Below are 27,433 nucleotides of genomic sequence, written 5' to 3'. Positions count from 1 at the left end.
CAGTGTGGGGAGGCTACTTCCCCCGCAAGTCAGCGGAGGTGATATGGCCACCTGAGGCTACAGGTCAAGTTTTTGTTTCTCCTCCACATTTTCTCTAAGAGGTGAGGTGGCCTTTTAACTGGGGGGAGGCTAGATCTCCTACGTCCTGCCCTGAACTGTCCCTGAGACGGCCTGAGCCCGGCCCGGCAGTGTGCCTGCTCCTCTTCCTGCACAGCCTGCATGGCTCTGTCTACCTGAGACTCCTGCCACTGATCACGTGCTCACCTCTGGCTCTGCTCCCCATTTACTCATCTACCTATCCAGGCCGCCCACCTCTCCCGCACCCAGCCTCGGTCCGACCTCCCACACGGCAGCACTCCCAATCCTGGTAGCACCGACTATCCCGCAGGGGCCAAGCGACACCGTGGCCGCTTCTAAAGCCACACAGCTACAGTCCGTGTGGCCTCGCTCCACACCTCTGGGGCCGAGGGTTTCAAAATCCAGTGTCTGGCCCTAGCCGGTATGGTTCAGTGGATAGAGTGTCGGCCTGCGGACTGAAGGGTCCTGGGTTCAATTCCAGTCAAGGGCACATGCCCAGGTTGCGGGCTGGATCCACATTGTGGGGTGTGCCGGCGGCAGCCGATCAATGATTCTCTCCCATCACTGATGTTTCTCTCTCTCTCTCCCTCTCCCTTTCTCTCTAAAGTCAATAAAAATATATTTTTTTAAATCCAGTTTCTGAATTTTACAAAGGTAACCTGGTGGATGTGTTCTGGGGCATGCACAGAGGGGACAGGATGGTACCCTAGGATCAAACTATTTCTGCACCGACACCTGTGAAAGCCCACACTGTGCAGGATGAGTAAAGTGACGCACCTCGGGCCTTCAGGTCAGGTTTAGCCTGAACCTGGGAAAGCTTCCAGTTTTCACATTTACAAGCTTCAAGGAAACCAGTCAGACTCGGGTCTGGCTGCCCACTGCTGACCACCCCCCGCCCCAACAAACACACACACACACACACACACACACACACACACACACACGAATCTGCACAGAACCCAGGGAAGCTGAGTGCAAAAGGGTCCCTGCTGGTCGACACAGCCTCTGTCTAAAGCCAGGGAACACCGGTGGCGTCACCCACACACTCGCACCAAAGGTCAATCTCCGAGAACAAATGGCTTCCCATCAGGCTCTCTTCAAGAGAAGCCAGCTTTTGTGGAAATCAGCCCTAGGGGTTGCCAAACAGGGCAGCTCTGTACCTGCGCCACATGAAAGGAAAGGAAGTCTGCCCCTCGGACTGAAAGGAGCGTGGAGCTGTCACATGGGCACCTCCGGCCCTGACACTACTCACAACCGCCCGCCACGGGGTCAGCCTGCTTCCTCACCACCGATCCAGGCCAAAACCACGCAGGTTCTAACCTGTGCAGGTGAGAGAGCCCCGCGTGGATTTCATCGCCCTCTGGGTTACCATGTTGCAAAACACACTACTAAATGCCATGAAGTCTGGGTTGTGTTTTTCTGTAACTGGCTTTAGAGAAACAAAATCTCTTTGAAATTCTTTTTAAAGGCCCCCAATCTGCCTATGGGAGCAAAGACAGCTTTTCTCCAGCTGCAAAGCTCAGAACACGGAATCCAAACTGGCAGTAAACGAATGACAGCAGCCTGCCACTCCCGCTCCTGGAGCCACTGAGGCCCAGACTCGCTGCACACCCAGGCCCACACTGTGCAACAAAGGCTCACACAGCCGCCTGCTCGTCCAACACCAGCACACACTGTCTATTTCTTGTATGTGAACCATTGCTCCCAATCAAAGGTAATATCCAGCTAAGAGTCACTATAAACTCACCATGTCCCTGTAAGCCAGGATCACCCCCGATACAGGTGCTGGATGGACAGTGGGTGAAAGCCAACACCCTAACTTCATGCTACTGAGGAATGAATCACAGAATTGTGGGGCCCAGGCTGCTGGCTTAACCATGGAAGCTAACGCCCAAGGCTGTCCTGCAGGCTCCCTGAGCTGAGAGGCGGGCAGGGGTAAGGGGCTGTCGCCTGCATACCAGCGGCGTGGGCTGCCCCTGCTTGCCAACGCCAACCTGTGTGGGCTGCGTGAGGCTGATGACAGGGGGCTGGAGAGCGCTGGTCACAGTGGCCGCCGTCTTCCCGGCCGTGCGCTGGACGGAGCTGCTCAGCACCACGGCTGTGAGCGCAGTGGTGGCCTGCGGGGCAGGCGGCTGCTGCTGCTGGCTCTGCTGGATGAAGGCTGCGGAGTCAGGCGTCAGCTGTCTCAAGGCGGGCAAGCTCCTCTGGGTGAACACAAACACAGGGTTGGCAGGCAGCACAGCATGGGGTCCCCTCTCTGAAACTCAGATACACCCCATTCTGAGGGAAAGTTCTTGAGCTCAAGTGCCGGTTTGCCAGCCAGTGTGCCTCAGTGGGCTGAGTGTGCTCCCCTGCACTAAGAGGCCACAGGTTGGATTCCAGTCAAGGCACACGCCCGGGTTTGCAGGTTCAATTCCCAATAGGGGGCATACAGGAGGCAGCCAAATGATGTTTCTCTCTCATTCAGGTTTCTATCGCTCCCTCTTCCACTCTTCTCTAAAATAAATACAAACTTTTTTTTAATAGTGTCGGTTTCAGAGCTTAGAGATACCTCTGGTGTGGGTGGCAGCCTCCAGCAGTCACTGACCCTGAGCCCAGAAAGATAGAGCAGCACTTCTGAAATGCTCTAAGAATGCTGTGGCACCAGAGATTACCTAAGGGACTACTGCTGCTGTGGAACCCTGGGTCTTCGCTGGGGTGGGTGTCCCATCAGCCCTCACGCTCACGGACAATCCGCGGGTCGGCCCTGTGCTTGGAGTGGGACGCCCGAATGCCAGCAGTACTGAGGTCCAACTCCCAGAAAAGGATCTAAGAGGGCACCGCACATTCTGCTGCAGGCGCTTTAGGCTTTCAACACAAGGTGCCAACTGTGCCCATGCCTCCCTCAGAACAGCACGGAGGTGGACAAGGGCTTTGCCGTTACCTTCAGGAAAGGCACAAGGTAAGGTTGAGGTGAAGAATTAAGTTCCCGGTACAGCCGGCTGGTGAAATCTTCCGCTTCGATTTTTCCATCCTTAAAAATAAAACTCACATGAAATTCCTGCAGGACTGGAAGTTCGCGCACACACTCCTCTTGAGGCAGTGCTACTCCGGTCTCCTGGTCTCTCTGCCAGGTCTGGGCTGACAGAGGCAACAGGAGAGTCAGTGTGCCCCGTGCTCAGGCGATATGGGCATCCCAGGTGTGTGCTGACCAGCCCACGCCCGATCTCCCTCACCCAGCTGCCACTCAACACTGCCAGGAGCCAGACCAGCCTGCGGGAACCTCACTGGCACAGTCAGAGCTGCGAGCACAGGCACAGAGGGGTCAGGGACACCTGTCCTCAGGGACGACACTTCCCCCTGAGGCCCCAAGCCTCGGGGAGGAAGCCCCGCAGGGGAAGGCTCTGCAGATCCCAGGACAGGCTGCTGTGTCACATGCGGGACAGGGCTGGTGGCGAAGCTCTTACCAGCAGGTGCTGCACCAGCTCCTTCACGTTCGCCGCCGTCTCTGTGGACTGTTTACCGGATGAGGCCAGCTTTATTAACGTAGACAGAAAGTTCTTACATTTCTTCACGTTTTCCATAGTTTCCTGCATTCAAGTAAAAAGACACCTGTGAGAAAGTCTTACAGGCAAATGCCCATCATCACCCTGAGAACTGTTTCTTCTCTAAGTGCTCTCCTAGCCTGCTGGTAGGGCATGGCCCTGGCAGGTGCCCAAGGAGCGTGCCCAAGGACACCTGGCCATACAACCAAAAGAGGCCCGGCTCACACTTCCCTCAGCTGCCAATTCCCTCCCTTGAAACGTAACAAGGCGAAAACCACAAAGGTGAAAAGGTGACTCCATCAGATGGTCCCTGCATGCTGTTCATCACAAAGAAGAACTGGCATCTCCCCGATGCACAGTGAAAGGGTTACAGTGCACCACAACTACTAACGCTGACGGAACTACTTAGCAAAGAAACTGGAAAAAGCCATAAATAAAGCGGGATCCCAGTTTGAAGATTTATGCACATGCAGGGAACTACTGAAGTGTAAACCCAAATGGGTAAGAGTGCTGTTCTATAGACACAATGCACACAGTCCATGAAGGACTGCTTCAAACACTACTGTCTGGGCCTGTCACCATGGGGAGCCCTCTACACACGCTGTCCCACCTGAGGGGTGCACGAGACGGCACTCACCGTGGCAGCTGTGGAGGTGGTGGTGGCCCCCGGGACAGTCCGCTGAGGTGTCCCCGTCTGAACAGCTGTCGCCGTCCCAATCGAAGCTGTCTGGGCAGCACCACCCAGAACAAGCTGAGGCTGCAAGATTCCAAAACACAAGGTAAACAGAGGCTGCAGGCAGCAGCCTTAGGTCTGAGAAGAGAGCTCCCTGTAGGGGTGGGGCCCCGCTGGCCAGGTGTGCTGGGGGACACGCACCCCGAGGACCTGCAGACACAGCGACAGGCCAAGCCTGAGCACTGCTGTCCTCAGCACCTGAGAAGCAGGATGGTGCATCTCCAGCAAAAACTGACAGAAACAGCCAATCGCTGAAGAACCTGGTGCTCTGGAGTGGATTCTGGAAGTCACATGGTGACCAGTACCAATGGCCTTTTAATAAGCAAACTAGGTCTCATCCTCAGAAAGTTCAAAAACTAACTGCAATGGGAAATGTCACCACCTGGTCTGCACAGAGCCTGGTGACAAGTCAGCCCTCCTGCAAGGCGGCTCTGGGAGGGGAGTGGGCTGGGGTCCTGGCCCCTTCTGCCGCCAGACCGGCCTTTTCCTTGCACTTCAAGAGAGAGTCTCATCATGAAGTATCACTAATGCGGCTGGGGAGCAACAGGAGAAATGGGTGGGAGTCGGTGAGGAAGGCCCCTTGCAGAATGAATGGACAGCAGCTCCAGCCTCACCCGAGGTCAGGCTCCTGACCGACCATGGTTCTGCAGCAGGGTCATGATGCCAACATTAACTGGCTTTCTAACTGGTCCTCCAATTTATAATCTAGCTTTCAACATTTTCCCTCCAATTTTTAAAATGTCCCTTTCTTACGACTTCTGAAAGTAGGGGCAGTGCAACCCCTGCGCATGCCTCCGGTGTGGCCTAGTACCCATTAGGGAGCCGACGCAGTCCCTGTATGGACCCCTCCAAGCTCTCGGGTATCCCAGTGGCCCCAGGCTGTGGACACCAGCTTTGGGGAGGCCTGGGAGCTGCAGGTAGTGACGGACTTTACAGTCAGTCTGTCTTCTCTCGCTTGTAACATGAAGCATGAGTCATCACTGTTGTCGCCAGCAAACATCAAACTCCAATCTCAGGGAGGAAAGAAGGAGCAAACCATGGCTGCCATCTCGGGGCAGCGGGGCTTCCTTCCTTCACACAGGGGCCTGTCCCCACATTTGCTCCTGCTGGCCCCACCAACTCCCACTCACGAGACACGTCCAGACTGCAGAGAAGCGGATGCCAAGCTGACCATGCCTCCTGCTTTCTGGAAACCCTTTCGCAAAATGTAGAATCAGATGCGCCAACCAGACAGAAGCCCAGGCTGAAGCCTGCATCCTGGAAAGTCCCCCACACCTGGACAACCCTTCCCGTGTTTCAGACAACACTGCCACTCACTGCAGACGCCACAGGTAAGAAAGAGAAGACAAGATCCAGTGGGGAAGAGTGTGGTGCTGGGCTGCTCCAGACCCTCTACCACCACTGTCCCCGCCACCTCTGGGCTGTGGTTTCCTCATTCGGAAAAACAGGATAGTACCAACTGCCATGGGGATCAACACAGACCAGCAACGCAGCAAAGAGTCACCCTGGGCCACAAAGACACCTGGTAAAACCTGGCCAACGGTGCAGCACCTGCACTCACAGTGCACGCTCACCAACACCTCACCCCGCAGCCTGAGCCATCTGCTTTGGACACTCTGGCCTGTTGGCCCCAGCCAGGTCTCCTCTGCTGTGACGGGAAGGGCCAGCCTGTCCGGGACACCAGAGGCTGAGCTGTCGAGAGCATCACAGCCCATCGCTGTGATAAGGACACACAGTAAGACCTGAGACACAGTCAACGACAGCACTGCCACCATCGGCGCTTTCACGGGAGACAGGTGCACACACAGACTCTCTGCCCTAGGCTTTCCCTGCTCCAGAGATGCCTTACAACCAAATACTGATCAGGTGACCCTTTCCTTCCTCTCCGGCAGGGGCAGCTTTAAAAGTGCTGCTGGTGCTCAAGTCCATGCGGCTTTGAGGAAGAGGGACCCAGCCACAGCCTGTGCTCTCGTCAGAGAAGAACCCCCTTTTTCTACACCTTCCTCCCAAAACTCTGCCTTGAGTCCCACACCCAAGTCCGTGCCTGGTCCCTGCGTGCAGGACGCCGGGCCTCACCTGCACTCCGGGTGAGCGCTGCAGCGCGGCGGCCGGCTGTACCGTCGTCTGGGCCTGAGACACCTGCTTAATTATGGTCGTCGGGGTCACCTGCCGGGCAATAATTGGGGTCCCAGGTGCCTGGAAAACAAGCAAGACCCATCTAAAAGGGGCAACAGCGTGAAAATTCCCCGCCACCCCGTGCACCCAAAGCAATCCAGAACACAGAACCAGTGCTCAAGTGCATCCACAAGTTCACTCGCAGTTTCCACAGAGCCACCCTAATTCTAAATGTCTGTTTCCAAAGTAAAAGTGCAGGCTCCCCATCGTTGCTACTACAATGAAAATGCCTTAGACTTCTTTATCCAATCAGCATGGTCCTTGAAAAACACATGTACCTGGGAGTGGTCCTGTGAGGACTTCTGTGATCTTGCCCACAAGCACTAAAGAGTGACAACGGCACTAAGAAGTACGTGTCCCCTGGGTCTAAGACCAGTCACACTAGCCCCCTGGGAAGCGCGAGTCCTAAGCAAGGAAATGATGAAGTTGGTTTGAAAGGAGATGGACAGCAAATGCTGATGGTCACACGGTGATATGCACAGCCAACAGCTAAAGTGAGACCACAGATACCGTACGTCTGCCTCACACTGAACAGAACAGACTGGGAAACTGAGCCGTTCCACTCAGCAAAGGGGCCCTTGTGGGTCTCCCAGCACACAGAGCCGCTGCTGCAGTGCAGGGCGCCACCCAGGGTACGCGCTTGGCATCACGGAGAAGGAGGTCTCCGCTTCAGTCACTAGCCACTCACTAGCTTAGAACAGAGGAAGACGCAGTGGACAGGAAAGCCCCGCAGACAGAGGGAATAGGACAGTGCGGACACGTGCCCACAGGAAAGCATGACACAGACACGGAACCCAGACGGGGGCAAGCCCTGCCTGCTCTTCAGCATCGGAGCCTGCCTCCCGCCAGCCTCCAGTGCCTGTGCGTGGGGAGGCAGCTCTGCTCAATGCAAGTGTGCCAAGTCCTCTGTGCCTCCCTGATGAAGGCCCGCGCTCACGCAGTACCTGCTCTGCCCACTAGCTTAGCACTGCACGTCTCCGCCCAGCCTGGGACCCAGCTCTGTGGTACAAGCACTAGCACACTGTCCACTCCACAGGAGAGGAAACTGAGGCATGGGAAGGTGGAGTCATGGAGAGAAGGCAGCTCTCAGGGACTCAGAGCCAGCTCTTCCCAGCAGGGCTGTCCTGGACGCCAGGGTTAGCCACCCGGTGGTGGGGCAGGACACCTGCCACACGCCCTTGGCAGGTGCAGGGTGTACGCATGACTCACCTGGACGGTGGAGATCTGGACAGGTGGGGCACTTGTGGGGGTTGCAGGGCGGGGTGCCATGGTGGTCTGAGGCTGGGCCTGGGCGTGGGCCTGGGCCTGCATCTGGGCCAAGGCCTGCTGAGGGATCATTAACAACTGCCCGTTCTCGCTGCGCACGAGGACCATACCTGGGGACAAAGGACATCTGGCGTCAGAGCCCGGGAAGCAGTGGCTCTATGGGGAGGCCTAGCAGCTCTGAGGAGAAACAGGACCGGTGGTGAAACACGGAGTCACCGGCCTCTGACTGACATGCCTACCAGACGGTGCACAGGATGAGGACACGCACAGGGCAGTTTCATGATTCAAAGAGCAACCAACTGACGCCCAGCCAGTGTGTCTCAGTGGTAGAGTGTGGACCTATGAACCAGGAGGTCATTGTTCGATTCCCGGTCAGGGCACATGCCCAGGTTGCAGGCTCAATCCCCAGTGTGGGGCGTGCAGGAGACAGCCGAACAATGTTTTTTTCACGCCCTCCTACTGGGAATAGAGCCCACACCTGGGCATGTGCCCTGACCAGGATTCAAACCCTATCCTCCTGGTTCATAGGTTGATGCTCAACCACTGAGCCATGAAGCCAGGTTGAAATCAATAAAAACATATTTTAAAAAAAAAGCAACCGAGCCTTCCTTCTGTAAGCCAAGTGCCACGGCTCTGCCAGCCCCACTGTCGCCCCACAGCCACCCACAGCTGCCCCACACTGGCCTCGGCATGCACCTAACTCCAGAGGAAGCCGGCGGGGGCGCCAAAGGCCTGGCAGAGTCCCCACAGGCACACACTCTCCCCGACAGATTGCCAAGTGCTCAGGAGGTGGTGGTGTCGAAGAGAAGTCAGAGATCCCGCTGGAGCCACAGACCCCAGCACTGCCTAGCACAGTTCCCTCCATCCTGCCCCCACTGGTCCTGTGACCAGGGGCAGCTGGGGCCTGTCCTGAGAAACCCCAAACAAACTTCCCCTCCAGCACATGGACCCTGTGGCACCCAGGCACCTCACCTCTCTGGGTGTGGGCAGCAAGGTGCCCATGGCTGACCAAAAGGGGGCCTCACAACACAGACAGACAGAGACAACCACTCACACAGCCCATGCTTGAACTCCATCACTGGAAAGCAAATCCAATCATGCAGGTTTAGCATTAATTTTAGCTTCAAAAACCAGCAGCAATCATAGCACAGACGCCATCAGACACATAACACAAGTGTCTAAGTTCACATTTAATTCCATGACAATCAATGATGGAGCTTCGAGGAGAACCTGCACTCTTCCTCTGGTGGGGCCTCAGCACACCACTGGCCAAGCCCGTCCTCCCCTCAGGCACAGCTGGAAAGGGTGCCCTTGGGAAAGGAAAAGCCAGGGCGAGGGCGTCCTGTGGGCGTCATACCCTCCTGAGTCTGACCGGTGGCTGAGAAGAGCCTCTGAAGGTGCTGGGCTCTGGCTCCTTCAACACCCATCAGGTCATCAAGAAACAACAGGCCTCTCCCTGGACTCACACCTACAAGGCTTGATCCAAAAGAACCACCTTTATGCCCACTAACATCCCCTTTAAAGTAAACCATGCTAAAATTACAAAAACAAAACAAAAACCAGGCTGTGGAAATCCCCCAAACCAGGGAGCTTGTTAGGCCGGCAAGGCAGCAGCTGGAGACAGCCATGAGGGCCACCAGAGCTGGGGTAGGGCTCGGGGACTGCCCAGCCACTACTCCGGTCCACACTCTGCGGGAGCCCGCAGAAGAGAAAACATGGTGAATTCCCTGATGCCGTCCTCCCAAACCCACCTCTCACTCATCACACTCCCTCATCCGTCCCCCTGGGAGCCTGCTCCTCCCTTCGGGACACCAAGAGTCAGCATGGTGGGACAAGGACCAAATGAGCCTTAGCAGTACCCACACTTAACACCCAATGTCACCCTTGGTAATATGGCAGTTGATGTATATACTCTAATTAGCAGATGCTTTGTTGATTAAAAAGGTACATCCACAGAAAGTTAAAGAAATATTTAAAGAATAAATATTCATGAAACTGCAGTGTGGGTAAAAACTAATGAAGTAAGACACCCTTTCTAGGGCTGGCTTTTCTCAATAAATCTCAGTTCCATTCATAAAAAATAAAATAAAATAATAAAAACTAATGAAGTAAAAGTATAAGTAAACACATGCTGTTGGCAAATTGCCTGTCGTTAGAACAAAGGTCAGGAAAGGGATCACAGGTCCTGCCAGAGTGATGTGACCTTAAGCAGGGAACACAGCCTCTCAGGCACTGAAAGCATCTGCGAGCCAGCCAGTGTGGCTCAGGTGTTGTCCAATGCACCGAGAGGTCGCCGGATCCAACTCCTAGTCACAGCAACAGCCCAGGTTGCAGGTTCAATTCCCTGTCAGATTGGGTGCGCAAGAGGCAACTGATCAATGTTTCTCTCTCACACCAATGTCTTTCTCTACCTCTCCCTTCCTTTCTCTCTCTAAAATCAATAAAAACATATTTACATATACATATCCCCCTATATAATAAAAGGGTAATATGTAAATTGACCCTAATGGCAGAATGACCAGAAGGACCGCTGGACCAGTCACTATGAGACCACTGACCACCTCTCGGTCCCTTTCCCTGGCCAGCAGGCTCTGATAGCCTGATGGCAAACAGAGAACTGGGGGTGGGTGGCGGGGGAAGCGGGCAGCGCCAGGACAAGACCCACCCCGCCGGTCGCCCCACACACAGAGGGCAACTCGCGGCAGGGGCGGGGTCAGCAAGTGGACGGAACAGCTGACCTCTCAGTCCCTTCCCCTGGCTGTCAGGCACTGATCACCCAATGGCGAATGGGGAACCGGGGGTGAGTGGTGGCGGGGGCAGGGATGATGGCCCTGATCACAGGCCAGGCCTAGGGACCATACCTGCACACGAATTTCATGCGCCGGGCCTCTAGAGTATGAGTGTGTGTGTGTGTGTGTGTGTGTGTGTGTGTGTGTGTATCTCCTATGTAATAAAAGCCTAATATGGAAATTGACTGAATGACGAAATGACCGGTGGAACAACCAGTCACTATGATGTGCACTGACCACCAGGGGGCAGATGCTCAATGCAGGAGCTGCCCCCAGCCCGCAGGCCCCAGGCCAGCCAAGGTGGGTACCAGCAGGCCCCTCCCCCATCACCCCACCAGTCACCCTGCAAAGGGAGGCAACCAGCAGCGGCAGGGGGCAGGGCCAGTGAGCGGGTGGCACCAGGCCAGCCAAGGTGGATGCCAGCGGGGGCCTCCTGATTGCCCCGCCAGTTGCCCCACAGATCAGCCCTGATTGCCGGCCAGGCCTAGGGACACTACCTGTGCACGAATTTCGTGCACTGGGCCTCTAATATATATATATTCTAGAGGCCCAGTACACAGGATTTGTGCACTTGTGCACCGACCACCAGGGGCAGCCCCTGCATTGAGCATCTGCCCCCTGGTGGTCAGTGCACATTATAGTGACCAGTCGACTGTTTGTTCTGGTCGTCCTGCCATTCGGTCACTGGGCTTTTATTATATAGAATATCTGTGAGTGGATAAGCAAGAGAAATGACAAATGCCCCTGGACATACAGGCAATGCAGGAGGCTGTAGAAATAACTGCTCTAACCTGAAGGCAAACTGTGGCTCCTTAGGGGAAAGAAAGTTTGTTTGCAATCGTGGGGGGTGGGCCTGTAGGCTGTAATGGGGTGTGCTTTCCTCTGCCTTCCCTAGATATAATGTATCACAATCACAGGCAAAAGTCAGACACACTGTGATGGCCTGGGGAGCATCCCAACACCAACAGCTGCATCAATGCCTGTTTTAATGACATTATCACAGTTCGGGACTCGTGAACTGGTTATAATCACTCGTTTCAAACAGACGCATAGCATACTAGTACTGTATCTATTATTGCAAAAGCAAAGAAACAACTTTGCTTCAAAATGCAACTGAAGGATGTTAGAGAAAAGGTTGTGAAGAAGCAACAGCCCGAGTTCACAGACAGCTCCTGGCTGGGGACATTGTTCTGTCCCCCTCCATCAGGGAAGGGGCCCTGCAGGTGTGGCCCACTCCCACCTTACGGATGGGGCCCCCGAGGCCGGCGGAGGAGTGATTTCTCCCAGAGTGCCCAGGGCAGAGGCTGGCACACCCCAGTGCCTCCGGCTCCACACATACCCTCTGGGCTTCACTCCCACAGTGACCACGGAGGGCTGTACACCATGGGCCGTATTCTTCCAACTTTTCAATTGGAAGGAGAAGGCCACACCTCACACAGTGAACAACTTCAACTTCAAAGGATCCTTCAGCTTCACCTTCCCACCAATGTGGCCGATTCCAGGTCAATTCCCAAACACAGTTAACAGGGATGCCGGAGTGTGGCCTGGGACTTCGCTGCGCGATCAAACCACCTCCGCCCGGCCCCCCACCCTCAGCCCATAGAGCCTTCCTTGTCTCCCTCCTCTGTACTCAGGCCACCTGACACCAGAGCAGCCCATCTCCACGAGGAGTCGTCATGATGCACCCCGATCAAGCAGACACAAGACAACTAGGGTTTCGTTTTGTTCATGATAGAAAACAAGAAATGAGGAACCAGAACCTCCTGCAACGCCCTGCCCTGTGGTTACCAGGTGCACTCATCCTTCTTCCACTCTGCCCAACGTCCACATTGCCATGTGTGCTTTGGTAACTGTGAAGAAAACTGGGGCCATTTTGCTGATGTTCAGTTTTTTATTTTCTTCTTTTCACTTCTTTTTTTTTTAAACATATTTTTATTGATTTCGGAGAGGAAGGGAGGAGATAGAGAAACATCAATGATGAGAGACAATCAATGACTGGCTGCCTCTTGCATGCCCATACTAGGGACCGAGCCCGCAACCAAGGCATGTGCCCTGACCAGGAATCAAACCATGACCTCCTGATTCATAGGTCGTCAATCAGCCACTAAGCCACACTGATCGGGCTTCTTTCTACTTCTTGTATCATAAGTAATTCCATGTCATTCAACATTCTTCAAAAACAATTTTCAGTGGCTACAAATTTCATCCAAAATGTATTTTTATAATGTCCTTCTTGGTGAAAACTCGGGCTGTTTCCCTTGCTCGTTATCAGGAAAGCTCCAGTTTTAAAGGTACACGTGATGCTGCCTCACACCCTCCTCCGGCAGTCAGAGAGGCGACACTGCAGGCCAAGACGGAGCTGTGCGAGCTGCGCGAGCTGCTCACTGATACAACGGGGCCCTGACAACCACCTGTTTGGGAGGCCAGCGTGGCCCCACCAGGGTGGGATGTGGCACCAGCAGCGCAGCGGGCAGCCCAAGGCCACCAGGCCACTCCCATCTCCACCCAAGCACGACCTCTTCAGGACTGAATGAGCCCTCCCCTCCCTGACTCACCAGATTTCAAGGAACACTCAAGTGTTCTTACCCAGTTACAGCTTTCCTGATCCTTCTCATGCCAATATGTTTTACTGTATCCGGAATGAAAATCTAGGTCAGCCCAGCTGCACTGCACAGTGGCCAGGCATTTTTGGACTTGCCTGGGCCTCCACCTGGAAGAACCCCGCGTCACACGCGTCAGCATAAGTTTACCCGCCACAGCCACTCACACACGCTGTTCTCACATGTGGTTCAGGGGCTCCCCCAACCCTGGGAGGGCACATCACCTGGGAAAATGGCCCAGGCGTAATGACAGGAGCAGGGACTAGACCCCTGCACTCCCCCTCACCCCCATGAAGGTCCCTAGGCTGTCGCCTGTCAGACAGCAGAGAATCTGCAGACAATGGTACAAAAGGCAAGGCCTCTGCAGGGAAACATGGGCAGAAGGAAGCAGCCAGGAAAGGGACTGCCTGAAATACACGGAGAACCTGCTCTGAGGCTGCCCCGCGGGGTCCTGACTGCCCAAGGGGACGTCCCTGTGGATCGGGAGGAGGAGTCTGGACAGAGCCAAGAGCCCAGGAGGACAGCTACCCTCAGCCCACAAAGTCCTTCCCACCAGACTGTCCTCCTCAGTTCTGTGCTTTCAGAACGGGATACAGTGTGTTTGGCAAATACACTTCGGCACTGATTTACCAAAAACCTGCTAACTTCACCTTTACGATAGCTCACATCATGCTAGGCACAGTGGTGAGCACACGTCATGTCACCCCCTGACCGGGAAGAGAAGCACCACAGATTAGGAAGTGCCCCGGCCCCTCCCTCTCACCCCTCAATGGCTGCAGGGCCCCTCACTTTCCACCTCAGTGGCCCTGCCATGGTTTGTGACCAGTCTGCTCAGGCAGAAACCATAGCCCCCTGCAACTCGCAGTCAGGCAGGGCTGTCCATGTGTCACAGCCACGACCTCCACGACGGCTAGGCCCTCCCACAGTGCAGGCCAGTGCTGACACTGCTTCAGCTGAGGCTCCAGAAGTAGACCCAGGACCCCCAGGCAGGGCCTGCTCCAGTCTCCACCCTGCTCGGTGGAGAGCACTCAGGTGACCTTGGCGACAGCACAGGGTTCTGTCCTCACTGCCAGCATGCGGCTGTTTCCAGCCCTCGTCCCACCAGGGCTGCTTTGGGCCCTGACACCTCCCCACACACATGACTTTAGGAATTTAGCTCCTAAATTCTCTTCAAGTACAAGTTAGCTTTAATTGACTAATACACTTTGCTAAGATTACAAAATTATCAATGTGAAAATGTGCTTACATGTAACATACAATTCAAGTGAGTGAGAGTGAAAGTGTATTTGACTATGAGAGTGTGTGTGAAAATGTGTGTGTGAAGGTGGGTAGGTGAGTTAGACTGAATGTAGGTGATGTGAGTGGGTGCGAGTGAGTGTGTAAGCAGCTGGTGCTGGACACAGCGCTGTTGTGAACTACCACCGAAAGCTCCTCAAGATCCACCGGACACCCGTGCCCACAGTGCGCTCGCCGCACACTGAAGATGTGGGAGCCACATGGCATTCTGCCTAACGACCCCAAGAGCACATACCAGCACAGGTTGGATCCCGCACACGCCCACCCATGTCAGCTGTGGATTAAATCACTTAGATAAAATGGTCAGGACAGGTGAGTCGGGGAGAGTACAGAACTGTCCCCTGGAGGCCTTTTGTATGAGCCTGAAGTCTGTCAAAATACAAACAAGCCAGAACATGCTTTGCTCTCTAAGGACACAAACTCAGGTGGCAGGAGTGGGGTTTGGGTGGCGGCAGGGGAGGTGCGGGCAAGGCAAGCACGTGCAATCCCAGTGCCTGACTCATGCTGGGGCTTGGTGATGAGTCCCTAGTGGCCAGACCCCTGCTATCTCGGTACCCTAGGACCTCGTACCCCCAGGCACACAGAGTCTCAGTCATTCAGTCCTGGGCTTGGCCCCTGACCTCCACGCCTGACAAAGAGAAAACACTTTCATCAACCAGAGGACTGTAGGTGGCCAGGGGTCAGCCAGGATCTGGACAAGCAGGGAGAACAGAGTGCTATGGGTGCATGAAGATGATGTGGGCATGTGGAGCTGGCCAGGCAGAGGACAGCAGTATGCCAGGGAGAGGGGCGGGGAGTAACTCAGGGTGACTGGCCACAGGGGCACCAGGCACATAGTGAGCAGCATTGTAGCAGAGCAGCCACACCCACACCTCCAAGCACTAGGGGACAGTGGCTATGTGCCCCTCAGTGCATCCCTGGAACAGATGCAGTAACTGGCTTCAAGGCCACAGACGTCACCTGAAAGCTACACAGATGGCTTCTTCACAGAAAAGTCTAAGACTAACTCAGATTTGCTTTAGGATGTAAATAGACACATAATTTAAAATAGCCCAAAATGTTAGAATTCTTTTCTGTCATGTAATAATACTCGTAATGAAAGCTCCCCCACCTAGCGGTGTTTTCTTAAAATCACCGTTTGGTGGCCCATTTATGCCCTGTCATGAGGGTGGGTTGAAGGGAGCTTCCCTCGGGGACACACACTCTCGATGTCACCTCGGGAGGCCTGGGCACAGCAGCATCACAGGAAAAGCACCCAACTAGTCAACAGCATAGTGCCTTTCTATCTGATGTGCCAACCACACCCCTTAGGCCAGCTCCAAACACGACCAACCAGAGTAAGGCAAACAGCCCAAAAAATAAGCAATTGTCAACCTGGCTGATGCACACATAAAGAATTATTTTTCTGTACTACAATGCTTCCAAATACTAAAGGTTAGAAAAGATATCTGAAATAGCTGATTAAAACAAAAATTTCAAAAAACACACAAAAAGCCCCCAACAGGCAGACCCCGCCCACCTTCCTCCCACCTTCAGGTGGGGTTTCCCACCCCACACCTGTCAACATCACGCAAGCAAAGCCCAGGGCAGCGGTCGGAGAGGAGGGTGGCCCAAGCCTCAGCCGGGAGGACACCTCATTTATCATTTCATAGACAACACTCAGTCTTGATGAGACTTAGGGCCACCGCGGTTTAAAGCAGCAGGTCCCCTAGAGCCGTGGTCGGCAAACCGCGGCTCGCGTGCCACATGCGGCTCTTTGGCCCCTTGAGTGTGGCTCTTCCACAAAATACCTGCTGCCTGTGGCTCGCAAGCTGCAGTTTGCCGAGCCACAGATTGCTGACCACTGTCCTAGAAGTCCTCAGGTGCTGTGTTTAAGAACCTCACCACAGTGCATAGGTGCACGCACAGGCACCCACCGAAGAATGAGCATGAGGACAGGAGGAGGACCCTTCTGGCATCACACATTGCCACGCAGGCTGACATTTTCAATGAACAGGTCCAGAGTACAATTTCTGAAACTCACCACGTTAGACTAAAAGAGAACAATCACGTGAGCATCATACATGAAGAATGGCATTTCACAAGATCAGGCATCATTTGTGACAAAAAATCCTCACCAACTAGCAGGAGTAGGAAAGTCCTCCACCTCACTAACAAAGGGTGTCTCTGAAAACCCAGACCTAAGGCAAGAGGTGGGAAAAGAGGCACACACGTCCCTTCCCGTTGCTTCTGTTCCACGTGCACTGGAGGTTTCAGCCAGGCAGTGCGACAGGAACAAGAAATTAGAGGACAGACGATGCAAATCAGGAAGGATAAAGTGCTGCAGACACTGTGCTTGTCTTTATAGAAAATCCTACGAAACCTACAAAACTGCTACAAGACCCGATATGTGAGTTACGCAGGGTCACAGGATTTAAAGTCAATATTTAAAAAATATTTAAGATTGTATCTTAAATGTTAACAACAAATAACTGGAAATTTCAATTTTTAAAAATACCATTTATACAACATAAAAATGACTGTTAAAAGAACTATTTCATAAAACATGCAAAAGACAAATACTGAAAACTATAAAATAATGCTGGTGGAAACTCTGAAAGATCCAAATAAAATGGAGAGGCTTACCATGTTCATGGATCAGAAAACTCAATACTGTTAAGATGTCAATATCATAAATCTAATACAGTAGGTCCTCGGGTTACGTCAGAGATCCGTTCCTACAGGCGACGTAACACGATTTTCACCGTAAGTCGGAACCCACCAACATAAGCACCTACATCACTCACATAAAGCACATACACAGCAGTAGTCAAGTGAAACAGTAAAAAAAATGTAAAAGAAAGATAACAATTTCTGACCTCTACTTGCAAATAAATAATAAAACACATAAAGCACAGCCCTAGCTGGTTTGGCTCCGTGGATAGAGCATCGGCCTGCAGACTGAAGGGTCTTGGGTTCAATTCCAGTCAAGGGCACGTGCCTGGGTTGCAGGTTCGATCCCCAGTTGGGGGACATACAGAAGGCGGCCAATCAATGATATTCTCTCATCATTGATGTTTCTATCTCTCTCTCTCCCTCTCCATTTTTCTCTGAAATCAATAAAAATATACTTAAAAAAAAACAAACATAAAGCACATATGTACATACATCGAAATGACTGAACTTTTTTTTTATATATATTTTATTAAGTTTTTTTTTACAGAGAGGAAAGGAGAGAGATAGTTAGAAACATTGATGAGAGAGAAACATCAACCAGCTGCCTCCTGCACACTCCCCACTGGGGATGTGCCCGCAACCAAGGTATATGCCCCTGACCGGAATCGAACCTGGGACCTTTCAGTCCGCAGGCTGACGCTCTATCCACTGAGCCAAACCGGTTTCGGCTGAACTTTTTTTATATATATAAATAAATAGGAGATGGCGACATAACCACGAAACAACGTACGTCGAGTCCGACGTAACCCGAGGACTGTCTGTATACAGATTCAACACAATCCCAGGCAAGATATTGGAAGACTTTTTGTAGAAAATGGCAAGCTGATTCTAGAACTTATATGGAAATATAAGGACCCAAGTAGCCTCCAAACACTTCTGAAAAAGAAGAGAGGCTCAGCCTAAGTCCAGGCCTTCCTCCGAAGGGCTACATGGATCAGGTTCTGTTCTGCAGTCTGGAAACTCAATACATACACACAAGGTCCACTGATTTTCAATAAAAGTCGCAGGAGAGCCCTAGCTAGTTTGGGTCAGTGGATAGAGCGTGGGCCTGAGGACCGAAGAGTCCCGAGTTCAATTCCAGTAAAGGGCACATACCTGGGTTGCAAGCTCAATCCCCAAGAGGGGGGCGCACAAGAGGCAGCCGATCCATGATTCTCTCTCATCCTTGATGTTCCTATCTCTCTCTCCCTCTCCCTTCCTCTCTGAAATCCATAAAAATATATACTAAAAATAATAACAATAAAATAAAAGTGGCAAGAGAGGCCAGCTGGTGTGGCTCAGTGAATTAGGCATCATCACACACACCAAGAGGTTGCTGGTTCAATTCCTAGTCAGGGCACATGCCCAGTTATGGGCTAGATCCCCATAGAGGGTGTGCAAGAGACAGGTGGTTGATGTGATGTTTCTTTCTCATCAATGTTTCTCTCCCTTTCCCTTCCTCTCTCTAAAAATGAATTAAAAAAAAATTTTTTTTTAGTGACAGGCGAATTCAACAGAAACAGAAGGTGTTTTCAACAAACAGGGCTGGAACAACTGGATATCCTGTAGGAAAGAAATAAATCTCAACTCCCCCTCCCTTACAACTATCCCAAAATTAACTCAAACTGGATCGAGTGAGAGCTAAAACCATAAAAATTCTAAAGGAAAACTTGTGCTTAGAGTTAGGCAAAATCTCCTTGATGAGACCCAACATAAACTCTTAAAAAAAATGATAAACCAGACTTCCTTAAAATTGAAAAGGTGCTCTTTTAATAAAAAGGCACAGGCTAAAAAAAAAAATTTATAAAACAATTCTATCTGATAAAGGACTTGTATCTAGAATATGTTTTTAAAACTCTTATCAAATCAATAATAATAAAAACAACCCAATTAAAAACACAGGCAGAAGGTTTAAATAGACGCTTCACAATAGATATGTAAATGACAAGTAAGTGCATGAGAAGATGCTCATCATTAGTCTTTGGGGAAATGCAAATTAAAACCCCACTGGAATCCCATCAAAAAAAATGGGCAAAGGACAAGCGGACATACAGAAGGCCAAGAGATATATGAAAACATGCTCAAAATCACTAATCACACAAGAGATGCAAATCAAAACAACAATGAGGTATCACCTCACACCTGTCAGAATGGCTATCATCAACAAATCAACAAACGACAAGTGCTGGCAAGGATGCAGAGAAAAAGGAACCCTCCTGCACTGCTGGTGGGAATGCAGACTGGTGCAGCCACTGTGGAGAACAGTATGGAGTTTCCTCAAAAAATTAAAAATGGAATTCCCATTTGACCCAGTGATCCCACTTCTAGGAATATATCCCAAGAAATCAGAAACACCAATTGTAAACGACATATGCACTTCTATATTCATAGTAGCGCAATTTACAACAGCTAAGATTTGGAAACAGCCTAAATGCACATCAGCAGATGAGCGGATTAAAAGACAGTGGTACATCTACACAATGGAATACTATGCTGCTGTAAAAAGAAATAACTCTTACCATTCATAACAGCATGGATGGACCTGGAGAGCATTATGCTAAGCGAAATAAGCCAGTCAGAGAAGGATAAGTATCACATGATCTCACTCATTTGTGGAAATAATGAACAATGTAAACTGATGAACAAAAATCGATCCAGAGACATAGAAAAATCAAACAGACCTTCAAACCTCAGGGGGAAGGGAAGGGAGGTTGGGAGAAGGTGGGGTAAGACATCAACCAAAGGACTTATATGCATGCACATAGGCATGACCAATGGACACAGACAGCAGGGGAGTAGGACATGTACTGGGAGACGGGAGTGGCTGCGGGGGAGGGTCAATGGGGTGAAAAGGAGACATATGTAATACTTTCAACAATAAAGAATTTATTTTTTTAAATATATCTTATTGATTTTTTACAAAGAGGAAGGGAGAGAGATAGAGAGTTAGAAACATCGATGAGAGAGAAACATCGATCAGCTGCCTCCTGTACATCTCCCACTGCGGATGTGTCCGCAACCAAGATACATGCCCTCAACCGGAATCGAACCTGGGACCTTTCAGTCCGCAGGCCGACGCTCTATCCACTGAGCCAAACCGGTTTTGGCAACAATAAAGAATTTAAATTAAAAAAAAATCATTGGGCCAGCATTACAGCCCAAAATGGCTAAAATTAAAGACTGACCACAGTAACGGTGGACGTTGGGTGAGGACTCAAACTAGCTGGCACACACTGCTAGTGGGAAGAGCACCGGCACTCCTGTACCCAACTACCCACGCCTTGGGTCTACCCAAGAGAAATGAAAACTTAAGTCCACACAAGACTCACAGGGATGTTTCTCAGAAGCATTATTCACAACAATCAGAGCTGGAAACAACCCAAAGCTGGACCTGGATGGAACCAGCAGTCAGTCCATCCCAGCATGGAATCCTCCTCCACGGTGAGAAGGCGCAGACTCTGAACACAACTGCGGAAATCTCACACAAACCCTGCTAAGTGCAAGAAACCAGACAGGAAGCAGTACAGGTGAATCGTTTCATTTATATAAAACTCGTGACAGCCCTAGCCAGTTTGGCTCAGTGGATAGAGAACTGACCTGCAGACCAAAGGGTCCCAGGTTTGATGCCAGTCAAGGGCATGTACCTTGGTTGCAGGTTCCTTCCCCACCGGGACCTGGCTCATGCAGGAGCCAACCAATAGATGTGTTTCTCTAACATCGATGTTTCTCTGTCTTTCCCTCTCTCTTCAACTCTCCCTAAAAATCAATGGAAGAATATCCTCGGGTGAGGATTAACATAAAACCTGTGACAGGGCAGCAATGGGTGCTGGGATGAGGGTGGAGACCGATAACCAGCCAGGGCGAGAGGAATTCTGAGGCTCTAGAGCAGCAGCGGTTCTCAACCTGTGGGTCGCGACCCCTTTGGGGCTCGAACAACTCTTTTACAGGGGTCGCCTAAGACCATCAGAAAACACATATATAATTACACATTGTTTTTGTGATTAATCACTATGCTTTAATTATGTTTAATTTGTAACAATGAAAATACATCCTGCATATCAGATATTTACATTATGATTCATAACAGTAGCAAAATTACAGTTATGAAGTAGCAACGAAAATAATTTTATCGTTGGGGGTCACCACATGAGGAACTGTATTAAAGTGTTGCGGCATTAGGAAGGTTGAGAACCACTGCTCTAGCACTTTCTTTTTTAGGGAAAGGTCCGTGGTGTGTGTGCTTATGAAAAATCACAAACCACACACTAAGAAGGGTGAGTGCTCCTGATCTAAGCCATGCCCGTTAAAGTGAGAAACATGCACGTACTGGTGGACAAGGACAACAGAACCCTCAGGCACTGCCAAGCCACTTAGGAGACGGGCTGGCGGTTCCTGACGAGGCTAACCACACACTTGCCACATAGCTCAGCCATTTCTCCTAATGTGCACCAGGAGAGGAGAGGAGGGCCTACACAGGAGCTTTAGCACCCTGCCAATGGTGAGTGGATGTTAACTGTGGAAACACGGATGCTCTCACCAAAAAAACACACCACTGCCGCATGCGGTGACATGCACAGAGTGAGGCCAGATACAACCAGTGTTCAAGCCATTTAGGTGAGATTCTAGAAAGACTACTGGGCAAAAGGCAGAGAGGTCTGCCTCACGGGGAGAATTGCCTGCCAAGGGCATTGCAGGGCCTCCAGGGGAGAGGGACATCGAGTCTGATGGTGACGGTGGAGAGACAGGTGCACACATTTCTCAAAACTCAACTGGGCTTGAGGCGTGTACTCAATGGTTAGAGCACTGGCCCACACACCAAAGGGTCACAGGTTCAATTCCCAATCAAGGGTATGTATCTCGGTTGCAGATTCAATCCCCACCTCTGGTTGAGGCAAGTGTGAGAGGCAAGCCATCCATGTATCTCTCTCAGTCGATGTTTCTCTTTCTTTATTTCCTCACCTCTCCCTCCCTTCCTCTCTCTCATAAAAATCAATGGAAACATACCCTCAGGTGAAGATTAATAAACAAAAAGAAAAACTTCAAGCTGCACACTGTCTGTGCCCCTGCTGGTGTGAGAAAAAGAACCAAAGGTGTGTATGTTCGCACCTGTTTCAGTCTACATAATGCATCCGGAGAGGATGGCCCAGAAAGCACTGAAGTTAACACTGGAAAGGAACTGACGGAAGGGGAACAGACCAAAAGTGCATCTCAAAAATTTGGCTTTTGTACCATGGTAATGTTCCACAGATTCAAAATATAAAATTATTGCTCAACCCGCCAGGGCAGCCTTGGAGCAGTGCCGCAACTCCTCTAGCGAACATGGCGCTCGGAGCCGCAAGGGCCATGCGGACCGCGTGGGCACCCGATGCAGCCCTGGGGCCTGAGGGCGGGCGCCATCCGGACGCTGCTCACCGGTCCCAATCTCCTGTTGGTGCGTAAATTCACAGAGAAACATGAATGGATAACAACAGAAAATGGTATTGGAACAGTGGGAATCAGCAATTTTGCACAGGAAGCATTGGGAGATGTTGTTTACTGTAGTCTGCCTGAAATTGGGACAAAACTGAACAAGCAAGATGAGTTTGGTGCTTGGGAAAATGTGAAAGCTGCTAGTGAACTCTATTCTCCTCTGTCAGGAGAAGTAACTGAAATTAATACAGCGCTTGTGGAAAATCCAGGACTTGTCAACAAATCTTGTTATGAAGACGGTTGGCTGATCAAGATGACACTGAGTAACCCTTCAGAACTAGATGAACTAATGAGTGAAGAAGATTATGAGAAATACATAAAATCTACTGAGGAGTGAAAATGAACCCACCTAAATAAAATAGTCTGAAACTAAATAAATAAATACATAAATAAATAAATAAATAACAAAATACAAAATTATTAATTTTCATTTTTACTGAATTTATTGGGTTGACACCGGTAAATAAAATTACATAGGTTTCAGGTGTCCAATATTACAATACATTATCTGTATATTGTATCGTGTGTTCATCACCCCAAGTCAAGTCTCCTTCTGTCACCATTTATCCCCCCATACCCTCTTTTACCACCCCCTACCCTTTCCCTCTGGTAATCACCATACTGTTGTCTGTGTCTGTTTTGGGGTTTTTGTTTTTTTTGTTTGTTTGTTTTTTGCATAACCCTTCACCTTTTAAAACAAATGGAAAATAGAAACTAAAACAAACAAAAGTTAATTGTATATCAAAGTGGTAACATTACACACACAGAGAATCATTTCCGTGGAGTTTGAACACACAAAGAACCTTACACTGAGTCTCACTGTCGTAGCTAAGTATATGGTAGCACATGCCAGATACATAGATGCTTCATTTCATCAGGACCCAAGGTTCTCTGTGCAAGAGGGGCGATGCAAACATCACATCAAAGCATTTATGGGCGAAACCTGCTGCACAGAAACTGAACCGGCAATACTGTCTTGAGCTCATCCATGTGGCTGCAATGGACTTCCTGGCCACCTCCACTCAGACCCCAGAAGCAATGATATGTCGCAGCAACCCCAAGCATGACCGGAAAAGTCCCCCTGCAGGCCCAGGGCAAGGAGGACCGAGGAGCCAAGAGCTCTCCTGCTCCGGCGAGGGAGCGCTCACTGCCAACTACAACAGAGATGTAAGGGGACCAAAAGAGGCCACCTCTGGGACCCTCCCAACGCCAACTCACCTTACTACATGCAAAAATTAATCCCAGAGGTGTTTACTACTAACAGGAAAAGGACATTCAGGACACGCACATGAAGACGGGTAACATCCAGGTAAATTAAGGCAGGGAGAGCCACCGCACACTGTTCCCACTCACACCTACCACCCACCACGCGCACCCCCACCACACTCACAGGAAGCCTGCCACTTCTTCAACCCCTCTGACCACTTTCCACACCAGAACGCAGCTCCAGCTCAGCCTGCTGTCTGGAAGGTTCCTCTGCCAGCATTCAGGGGCTCCCTGTCCCGCCGTCCTCAGAGAGGCCTCCCTAACCAGGCCCAAACACCTGATCTGCTCCACACCTGCCTGCCTCACTGTATCTGAGCTGCAGGGAAAGGGCACGTGCTCTCTTTCCGGCAGCACCCCCTTCACAGGTGACAGTGCCCAGCACAGAGAGTTGGCACTCGATAAGCCCTGGAGAATGAACGCACGAATGTTAACTCACTACCCGTCCATTACAGTCGTGCTGAGCACAGAACAGGTAAGGATGTGGGAAACATCAAAACCCGGGACAACATCAGGGACAATTATAAAGAATAAAGACCTCTGGTGACAGGACCACAGATTACTACTCATTTCTTTCCCACATTCTCTGTCTTTATCCAACTTTCCATGATGAGCATGTATTACTTAGGGAGAAAGCAACTGTTAAAGACTTGTAAGTACAGACTGTCTTCTCGTGGCCGCCCCCAAAACCAGCGCACCCAGAGGAAGGCTCAGCAGATCTGGGGTTCAGTGCACAGCCCCCACGGACACCCAATCTTCTCTCTCCAGTGAAGACGACAGAGGTCATCACCTGAGCAGACAGGTGGAAGTGGCAGGTGCTACCTGCAGTCCCTACCAGGCTGCTCGTGGCCCCTGGGCTGCGGGAACAATAACAATAACTTGTCTCACGCACAGGAGACAGCAGACCTGAACTTCAAACCAATAAACAGACACAAGTCACAACTCCCCCTGCAGCCTGAAACACTGCAGCATCAGGGCCGGAGGAAGAACCACGGGGAACGTTTTTGTACAGCTCTGTGAAGTGCAGCTTACAGGGAAAAGATGACCCACTTTAAATGTTCAACCCGATGAATCTGGACAAATGCACACATTTGTACAGTCACTACCACAATCAAGACTGAACACACTTCCATCAACCTGAACAGTCCCGGCGGGGCAGCAATCCCCACTGGGGAGCTGAACTGCTAGAACCGGCTCCTTGGGGTCAGACATGATGGGCTGGCTGCCTGGCTTCTCCAGGGCAGAGTTTCAGACCCCGCCCCCGCATTGTTGCAGGTGCCAGCACTCTGCTCCTGGTGCGGCTGAGGGCACACTGTGGCTGGATCACCTGGTTCACCTCCAGGTTCTTCCTGATCTGGGCTATTATCAATGAAGCCAAAGCTTCCCACCAGTGTCTCCTTTCTCGTGGAGCGAGACTGCTGGACATGGCATTACACACTGCCAAGCTGTGCTCCTACCCACTGCCCCCACTGGTTCCCCACCCTCCACCTCCACCGCCAGGAGGAGTAGTGGGCCCCGTAATGACAGCGTGCTGAGGGTGGATTGGCTGGGTACGCCATGCGGCTTTCACCTGCATGGCCTTGTGGGATGTGGGCATCTGTCACATGCTTGCTGGTTTTCATATCTTCTTACTGTCTGTGCATACCTCCTGCTGTTCTTAACAGAGCTGAGTCCTCTTACTGGGAGCTGTGGGTCCTCCCCCTGCACTCTGGGCACTCTCTCGCCAGCTGCACCCTCACTGCATGTCCGCCTTCCACTTTCTGAACGTCTGTCAATGCTGAAGTCCACTTTGTCACCTCCTCCTCCAAGAGCGCGCTGCTCCTGTCCTAGGAAACCTCCCAACACGCAGTCATGGCTTCCCTCTCACTTCCGGGGACACTGCTGTCCTGGGGCAGCTGGGTACCCCGTCTCCTCAGTAAGGGCACAGAGCAATATAAACCCACATGATCACACTTCAATTTTGGGAAGAAGTGACACAGTCAAGGAAGTCCGCGCCTTGGCTCCCCAACCAGGGCATCCCAACTTGGGGCAGCTGACGAACCAGCCTCGCCCCAAGCCCTTCTTCCTCCTACCGCCACCATACGCCACTCCCACGCCACCCAGACAGGCAGGGCCAACAACACTCCTTGGCCACCATGCCCATGCGGCCCCACCATGAGGAGGCACCCTCTGTCATTGCCGAGGGTGGCTCCATAATACAAGTACCAAAATCACCCTGAATGTCTCCTAAAGCCCCAGAGAGTTCGGGCTGAGCCAGCTCCCTCCCAGGCATAGGGGCCCTTGCTCCCTGAACCCCAAAGCAAGGAGGTCTGCCTTGTGAGGATCCTGGTGTACCAAAACTTTTTCTAAAGACACAGGATTCAGGGTCAGGGACTGACAAGAGGGACAGTCTATCGCTGCACTAAGCCCAGACACACCTCCTCCCTCCCAAGGGGCACTGCTCACTGCCTAGTTACCACTGGGACAGCTGACACTCCAAGGGTTGAGGGGCAGTGGAACCTGGCTCTCTCAGGACCCCTCTTACCCTTGGTCCAGAAGGACAGAGACGGGCAGAACCACCTGCAAGTGGGAACTGGACATCTCCTACCATTAGCCTCTAGGGCTCCTCCTCCCCTCCCCTATCCTGGCAGAGGCCTGGAACTAGTGAACAGTTGCAGTAAGATTGCAGGTTATGAGGTTTATACACAAAAGTTAGTCACTTTCCTATAAACCAGCAATGAACAAGTGGAATTTGAGATTAAAAACACAATACCATTCACATTAGCACCCAAAAAATTAATTAGCTAAGTACAAATCTAACAAAATACATATGAGGTCTATCTGAAGCCAACTATAAAACTCTGAGAATGAATCAAAGAAAAATTAAGTTGCTTGGCTGGTGTGACCCATGAGCCAGGAGGTCTCCTGTTTGATTCCCAGTCAGAGCACATGCCCAGGGTACAGGCTCGATCCCCAGTAGGGGGCATGCAGGAGGCAGCCAATCAATGTTTCTCTCTCATCAATGTTTCCATCTCTCTATCCCTCTCCCTTCCTCTCTCTCTAAAATCAATAAAAACATTTTTGTAAATAAAATAAAAGAAGTCAACAGAGGAATATTCCATGATCATGGACAAGAAGAATCAATATTGTCAAGATGTCAGTGCTTCCCAATTTGATCTGTACATTCAACACAATCCCCATCAGAACCCAGCACATTATTTTGTGGATATGGACCAACTGATTCTAAAGTTTATATGGAGGGAAAAGACCCAGAGCAGCCAAAGAAACCATGAAGGTGAAGAACAGAGTTGGAGGACTGACGCCACCAACTTCAAGACTGACTGTAGGAAGAAAAAATGGCGGAGGTATAAAGGGACGTGTCCTGTGCCTTCTCCTGGAGCAGATAAGGGTGAGCAGCTGAAACGGGTAACATACAGCCCGAATAGGCAGAGGATTTTCAGCTGTGAGACTGTCTGCAGCTAGGAAAGACCGAGGACCCCCAGGGAAAAAAAAGGACAGTAGGAGACTGCGGCTGAAACCTCTCTTGGTGCGCCAGTGCAGCCGCGG

General features: G+C 51.3%; 1 protein-coding gene across 1 annotated transcript in view; it reads right to left on the bottom strand.

The window, feature by feature from the left end:
- TAF4 (TATA-box binding protein associated factor 4) overlaps positions 1-27,433 on the bottom strand; it is a gene marked incomplete at its 5' end in the record, with an annotated part of 65,618 nt that overhangs the window by 19,667 nt on the left and 18,518 nt on the right. The window contains 6 exons of the mRNA XM_006769573.2: positions 2,037-2,282; positions 3,002-3,091; positions 3,525-3,647; positions 4,240-4,359; positions 6,412-6,531; positions 7,720-7,886. Coding sequence (XP_006769636.1) covers positions 2,037-2,282; positions 3,002-3,091; positions 3,525-3,647; positions 4,240-4,359; positions 6,412-6,531; positions 7,720-7,886 — 866 coding nt within the window. The remainder of the gene's footprint in view (positions 1-2,036; positions 2,283-3,001; positions 3,092-3,524; positions 3,648-4,239; positions 4,360-6,411; positions 6,532-7,719; positions 7,887-27,433) is intronic.

The sequence above is a fragment of the Myotis davidii genome, unplaced genomic scaffold (genome assembly GCF_000327345.1).
Source record: "Myotis davidii unplaced genomic scaffold, ASM32734v1 scaffold244, whole genome shotgun sequence".
Classification (NCBI taxonomy): domain Eukaryota; kingdom Metazoa; phylum Chordata; class Mammalia; order Chiroptera; family Vespertilionidae; genus Myotis; species Myotis davidii.
This window is presented reverse-complemented; position numbering and strand designations above follow the sequence as displayed.